Consider the following 7330-nt stretch of genomic DNA (forward strand, 5'->3'; position numbering starts at 1 on the left):
ACTGAGTTTCAATCACTATACATATACATACACCTTATTGAATGGTTAAACAGATAATACGCGCGAATTTTTTGTGAGCCCCGAAGATAACCCTTTCAATAAGGGATTATTAAGGAAAGTTATGACCAGCTAGAGATAGACAAACTATTCAGCGCCCAGGTGATGCCTTAGCTTGTGTATGGGGTATCAGTATATGGAGCATCTCCACCCGAAATCACCTCTATGCAGTATACCTCTTCCCCTGTTACCTTTCTAAATTGGCTAGAGAAGTCTGATAAGCATATTTCTTAATATGCATATTTCTGATAAGCATATTTCTTAAGCTTATTTCTTTCCTGTTACCTTTTAAATTGGCTAGAGAAGTCTGATAAGCATATTTCTTAACAAACTAAGCAAGGACAAAGATCATCCTTTATTTCAATTACATCCTAGAATCAATCCGGCCACTTTTAGGTCTAGACGGGTCAAAACTACCCTTCTATATTGCAATACTGAGCGTTTTAAAAATTATTTTATTAATACTTAATTTTAATTATAATTTAGCAATGAGTGACTGAAAGATATAATAATGCAAATTTTTGCGCAATCTGGTTCTTTTACCTGCTATGTAACACTTGATATGTATCTTTTATCAGTGAAATAAAGATTACTATTATTATTATTATCATCATCATCATCATCATCATCATCATCATCATCATCATCATCATCATTATCATTATTATTATTATTAGCGGAGCTCCACTTCCCGAAGGTGCGCGCCCGGAGAACCATGATTAAGAAAATATGGTAAGCCTCGATGAGAGAAATTTAGGTTTTAGCAATGATTTCATCCACCCATCCACTCATGTACGCCAATGTGACCAGAATCACGTAAAAATTGCAGTCTCTGGGAAGGGCTTTATGTGGTTCGTATGTGCAAACATAATTGACCTCAAAGGGAAGACCTTAGACAGCAATGACCAAAACCAGGTTGCTGACCAGCGGTTTTCGTTAAAACAATGGTTTGCTGGAAATGCTCAGTCTCGCGGGCTCAGAAAACTTTGGTTGTGGTCATTGCTGTATAAGGTTTTTCCTTTTATAATGGCAGCCAAATAAATTATTCTTTTGTTTGAATGGTAATAAGCCTTTCTAGCGTCGCTACGACGAGCAAGTTTTAAAAGAATTTTTGTTTCAAAATGAGGGTAGTAGGTCTAATTAATGTAAACGAATGTAAAGGCGGTACCATTTATGAAAGTGGTGTATTGCTTTTTGTGGACTGTTCGTAATGATTTTATACGGAAAAACCTTTGCTGAAGGATGGGAAAAATATCAGGGGGACAATTTCAAGCAATTTTTGAGCGGCAGCTGGAAAATAACATCGAGAAATTGAGATTAGTCTGATGGAGATTAACATTTGCGTACAAGCCATGATTTTGGGTACATCTTTTTTAAATGCTACAAACTACTTCGTGGCCCTCTTTTTCGCGTTGATAAAATGAGATATTCTAAGCCACATTGCTAGAAATAATTAAGTTCAGAAAAGTTAATTCGTTTCATAGGTCTTTGAGGACCCATGTTTACAATGGAACGCGAATGAGATAAATAACCCGGGAGCTCCGCTTTTAGTGGATGGTTGAATTAACAACACAAACGAGAGCAAAATTAGGACTGTTTATAAAAGTGGGGAAAAAGTGGTTTCAAAATTAGCTTAAGCAATCTGACGATGAAGGTCTCCTTAAAACAATAACATTCGCTGAAGTGTGACCACCAGGTATTGATATTTCTACAGATGTAGATGAGTGCACTATCAGAAATGGTAACTGCCAGCACACATGTGTTAATACGCCTGGAAGCTTTTACTGCGCTTGTCGGAATGGTTACAAGTTGTACTACGGAAAATGGTGTTGGGGTAAGTCAAACTCACAATGGGGCTCTTCGAAGTCCACTTTGATGATTAGGGACAGCAACTTAAGTCTTCGTTTATCTACGAGACTTACTAAATAAAGTAGATAGTTCGCCTCTTACTTGAGGCTTTCTTAGCCCCGAGACATTAATTTTACGTAAAATATTACTTTTCATTTCTGCTTTGTTTGCTTGTCTTCTTGTTTTTTTTTTTTTGTTTTTTTTTTTTAGTGGATTAAAATTCCCATTAGGTAGTTTACATAAAACGATCTACGACCCTTTGGAGCAAGTTAAGGGACCCCTGTTTCAAAATTTACAGGTTGTCTGATTGTAATCTACATAAATGTTTCCTTTGCGATTATGAAGTAGCACACTTTAAAGACGGACTTAAGCTTCTTTTCACCATGAAATACTTTAATGGCGACGGTCATCCTTTCCCAAGCAGCGAAGCCTTAAAGAAAGCCGAGAATTCCCGAGTAAAATCAAAACTTACCTCTTGACAACCCAATAGATAATTTCTCTTACAAAAGAATGAAAAAGTAATTTGAAGCGGCCTCCAAATAGGAAAAACTAAAGTATTCTGAATTTCCCTTGTGCCTAGGTAACCAGCTCTTTCCGATGTGTACGTAAGATTGTTTAAGGTTACTGCTCGATCTAAACTTTTAACCGTGAACCTCGTCTCCCAACCGTTCCTCAGAAGCTCTTTTACACGGTTTATACAATTTTAAATTGTTTATAAAAGTTTTGTTTTCCTTTATGTTGATGATAATTATCTCTGTCCCAACAAATGGAACAATAATTCGCTGTATTTCTCAGGGTTGGTTCTATCTCGTGACGTCTTTTTGTCTTACTACAGATGTAAAGGAGTGTAGGACAAGAAATGGGGGCTGCAGTGATGGATGTGTCAACACTAGGGGAAGTTTTTACTGCAGATGTTCTCAAGGATTTCAGCTATTAGAAGACAAGAAAACGTGCAAAGGTAGTCATTGTCGACATTATTATGAGCTATTTTAGCTTGTCTACTGAAAAAATTCTTCATTAAAGTGAAGTATGGGCACAATTTTCCATGCAAAAATTAGGTCGATAAGTAATAAACAGGTTGTTAACTGGCTCTTATCTCAGATTTTAAGCGCTTAAGGTGATTGCGACTTATTGCATTAGATCTCGCTTAGGAAAAAGATGCTTCACAAAATTTGGAAAACACTCATGCTCAGTTCAACTTTTCCATCATAAAACAGACATAGACGAGTGTTCAATAACAAACGGTGGCTGCAGCCATGAATGTGTCAACACCCAAGGAAGCTACTTCTGTACCTGTCCAAGCGGTTATCATTTATCGAATCAGGAACAAAGAACGTGCATGCAAGGTAAATAATTAGTTACTTTTTGACTGCGTTTTAACCATTTTCGATTAACTTAAGTGATCTATGTTTGTAACGAATTACAAATTTGATTGAAAAGGGGGGCAGCATCCACTTTGTTCTCGAGTGCTTTTTTGGTATAACGAAAGCAGTTGGGAAAATAGACAGTCGGTTCTACCCAACAGCAAGATTACGATTGAAATAAACAGATAAAGGATGATGCTAACTGGAATACTATCTGAAATTCAACATGTCGTTGAATTATAAAATCGCATGGGTCAGAGCAATGTTTTTATTTTCTCTTGGGACTTAAAATGGTCCCAAGAGAAACTGGAAACAATGCTTATGAAAAATTTGGAGGGACAAACAAAGAGTATTATGGTATTTTTGATACTGGCTCATTCGGTCTGTAATCATACTAGTGCTAACGCGCGCGGTCGTCCGATTTGTTTATGACGAGTATGACTAGTTTACCTAAATGGTAAAAATGCTGCCGAGGGGAAGGGAGATGTTCAGTTATGCTTGCGGAAATTTAACGATTGTTCGTGCGTGGAATTACTTAGCACTTACTTAGCACTTAGATCTCTCCGCGCCAGGAGGCGCATAAGGCCGCAACCCTCGTCTTCCAACCCACTCTGTCTTCCGCTATGACTTTGACTTCTCTCCAGCTGTTCCACCCTTCACTCTTTCGCTCATTTTCCACAGTTCGTCTCCACGTGGTCTTTGGTCGACCTACTGCCCGTTTCCCTTCTGGTTGCCACCCTAACGCTACCCTGCAGTTGTCGGTTGCATCTTTTCTCAAGACGTACTCGATCCAGTTCCAGCGCCTCCTGCGGATCTCATCACTGGTCTTATTTATTCCTGTAATATCCCCTATCCTCTCGTTGCTCACTCTCTGTGGCCACCGAATTCCGAGGATTCGTCTGAGGCACACAAACTGGAATGCGTCCATCTTCTTTTCCTCCACCTTTGTCATTTTCCATGCCTCGCATCCGTAGAGTAGTACTGGGCGTACTAGCGTCTTGAACAGCTTGATCTTCGTTTGGCGTCCTATGCTCCGTAACCTCCATACCTTGGTTAGGTTATAGAACGCCCTTCTTGCTTTATTTAGTCGGTTCCTAATATCTTCAGTTCCACCACCATCTTTCCTGACCGTTGCTGCGAGGTATACGAATTCTTCCACTTCTTCGACTTCATCTTCTCCAATCTTGACCCTGTCCTGCCGTCTTGCATTCGATCTCATAATCTTGCATTTTGCCGCATTGAGCTTCAGTCCTACACGCCCAGCGTTCTCCACCAATCGATCCGTCTTGCTCTGTATATGCTCGTACTTCGACGAGATCAGAGCAATATCGTCTGCGAAGTCAAGGTCTTCTAATACGCTGGTGAAGTTCCATCGTATTCCATTCTTCTGCCCGTGTGTCGTCTTTCTCATCACCCAATCTATTGCTATGAGGAAGAGAAATCCTGACATAACACACCCTTGCTTGACTCCCGTCGTGATCTTGATCCACCTCGTCTGTTCCCCGTCATCCATTACCGTACACTCAAATTCCTCATACATGATTTTAACCATCTTCACCAGCTTTTCAGGTATGCCGTACGACTTCATGATCTTCCACAAGCTTTCTCTATGGATCGAATCAAAGGCCTTCTCGAAGTCAATGAAGTGTGTGTACAGCGTCGCTCTCCACTCATTCACCTGCTCCATGATGTTGCGGAGAATGAAGATCTGCTCCACTGTGCTCCTATTCCTACGGAACCCCGCCTGTTCTTTTCTGAGGGCCTCATCCACTCCCCGTTGGATCCGATCGATTATGATTCGGCCCATGATTTTGCTCATTACTGGCAGCAGTGTCACTCCTCTCCAGTTTTTACATTCGTTTAAGTCCCCTTTCTTTGGTAGTTTGACGATGATGCCTTTCTTCCAGTTATCTGGTATTCTCTCTTCCTTCCATATCTTCCTGTATAGTCTTGTCAGTTCTTGTACTGCTATGTCGCCGCTTGCTTTCAGCAACTCTGCGGGTATTTCGTCCATTCCAGGTGCCTTTCCACTTTTCGTCTTCCTTAGGGTCCTCCATATTCTCCTTATCATGATGTGGTCTATCTGGTTCCTTGTTTGCCCTTCAGGGGAGACCCACGTGGCCTTGTGTATGTCCTTATGGGGGAAGCATGTTCCGGTGATGACAAGGCCGTTAATGGAGCAGTACTCGCACAGCCTCTCTCCATTGTCGTTCCTGCTCCCTAACCCGTGTCTCCCTATAACCTCCTCCATCTCGCTGTTATCGTCTCCCACCTTTGCATTCATATCACCCATGACGATCACAATGTCATTTTTGTTGCACCTGTCCGTTGTTGTCTGTAATTGGTGATAAAAGTCATCTTTCTCTTCTGGTGTGGCATCGTTTGTTGGCGCATACGCTTGGATGATGGTTATCTTCTTGAATCGTGAATAGAACCTTGCGCTGATCACTCTGCTGCTTACATGCATCCATTCCATTAAGCTTCTCTGCGCCTCCTGTGATATCATCAATGCCACACCTTTTTGATGTCCTTCCTCCTCTCCAGCGTACAACAAGGTGCTGCCGTTAGCGAGAGTGACCCGTCCAGCCCCTGTCCATCTTGTCTCGCTGATCCCCAGCACGTCTAGTTGGTATCTATCCATCTCCCTCGCCACCTGTGTGGCTTTACCTGCTATATACATCGTGCGTACATTCCAGCACCCAATCCGGGTAACTGACTTTGGCGTCGCCATTGACCTTGTCGGTCGCTGAGCTTCCCGTAGGCTTTTACCCAGTGACGTCCTGGTGCTTCCGGCTGGTTGTCCGTCAGCAGCTACGGCTTCGCCATCATTGATTCGAATCTGATGAGTTGCGGTTTCTGTAATCCGTTGTTTTTTTCCGAGAACAGGTGATTGGCCTGTAGCTCAACCCCCAACCTGGAGGACCAGGGGATCACACTTCGTCTGGACTCTACCCTTCGACCTGTTCGGCATGGGTGACCCTACCAGGAGTACAAGACTCCAGCCGGCATAGCTCTAGGGGTCATTGAGACACACAAACCACCCCACCACGATAAGGTGGTGACCCCTTTTGGAGTGGTCGTGCGTGGAATTAAAGGGAGATTTTTGCTACCGCAGTGAGTGAGCCTGAAGCGAACGAACGAGGCAGCTTTCTAATCGGAAGGAGAACATATTTTTCTCCGAAGCGCAAGGGATTGTGGTCAAAGGCCCAAGGAATTGTGGTTATGCGCTCAAAAAATAGATAGTTTCACTGTCACGCTACAAAAAATGTTTGTTTTAACCACTTCTCCAATAGGCCACGTTCGATATATCAATATTCACACATGGCTCTGAGGCTTCCATGAGACTTGGGAGACAATTACGTCTTCCACCCAAGTGGCTGCGATTAAAATCAAGGGGATGATCCTAAATGGAATACTGTCTAGGATTCAACATAGCGTTGAACTCGGAAAAAAGACAAGACTGGAGGGCGCAATGGTTGCTTTTTACGTTGTGTCTGGTTGCTGGATTTGCTTTGCATAAAAAGAAATTAATATCATGCGAGAAGTCACAAAAGTCATCATTGTCTCGATTCCCTAAGTTTCATTCTAGAGTGGCTGTTGTTGACAAACGGGTTACCAATCAAGCAAAGGAAAGACAAGTATAGACGTACAGAGCTTTGAATTTAGTGGTGGGTTGATACATGGCTGGTTTATGTATGTCCACCCAAAGGGTTCAAACTTTTCTAACATGAACTTTTGCGAAAGCTTAGTACGTAACTACAATTGATGTCCATAAAATTGAAAGTTAGGTTTAGTTAGTCCAGCTAACTAAAACAGAGCCGACGTTCCTCAATCATTACTTAAGGTCCCTTTGTAGCTACATGATGACGCAGAAACTTCATAGAAAGCATGACTGTTTGGGAATACAAGTGATCAAGAAAAAAAGCAAACAAAATCAAGAAGCCCTACGATTTAGTTTCGTGGAACTAATTAAAAGAAGAAACGCTTGGAGGACTAAAAAGGAAGGGAAAATATTTTCAATCTAAAAAGCATTTGACGAACAAAGCCAACTTAAATCCCTT

The 7330-nt window shown here is 41.7% G+C and overlaps 2 protein-coding genes across 4 annotated transcripts in view; one reads left to right on the top strand and one right to left on the bottom strand.

Annotated features, from left to right (window-relative positions):
- Positions 1 to 7330, top strand: part of LOC138051809 (furin-like protease kpc-1) — a 371910-nt gene that overhangs the window by 25525 nt on the left and 339055 nt on the right. For all 3 annotated transcript variants that reach the window (XM_068898073.1, XM_068898075.1, XM_068898074.1), the window contains exons 16-18: positions 1772 to 1891; positions 2741 to 2863; positions 3123 to 3251. In XM_068898073.1, the coding sequence (XP_068754174.1) occupies positions 1772 to 1891; positions 2741 to 2863; positions 3123 to 3251 (372 nt within the window). The remainder of the gene's footprint in view (positions 1 to 1771; positions 1892 to 2740; positions 2864 to 3122; positions 3252 to 7330) is intronic.
- Positions 3812 to 5949, bottom strand: LOC138051034 (craniofacial development protein 2-like). Its single transcript, XM_068897215.1, has 2 exons — positions 5526 to 5949; positions 3812 to 4106 (listed from the first exon to the last, which is right to left on the bottom strand). The coding sequence occupies exons 1-2, from the start codon at positions 5947 to 5949 to the stop codon at positions 3823 to 3825; spliced, it is 708 nt and encodes a 235-aa protein (XP_068753316.1). The 3' UTR covers positions 3812 to 3822.

Source organism: Montipora capricornis, chromosome 6 (genome assembly GCF_036669925.1).
Source record: "Montipora capricornis isolate CH-2021 chromosome 6, ASM3666992v2, whole genome shotgun sequence".
NCBI classification, from domain to species: Eukaryota; Metazoa; Cnidaria; class Anthozoa; order Scleractinia; family Acroporidae; genus Montipora; species Montipora capricornis.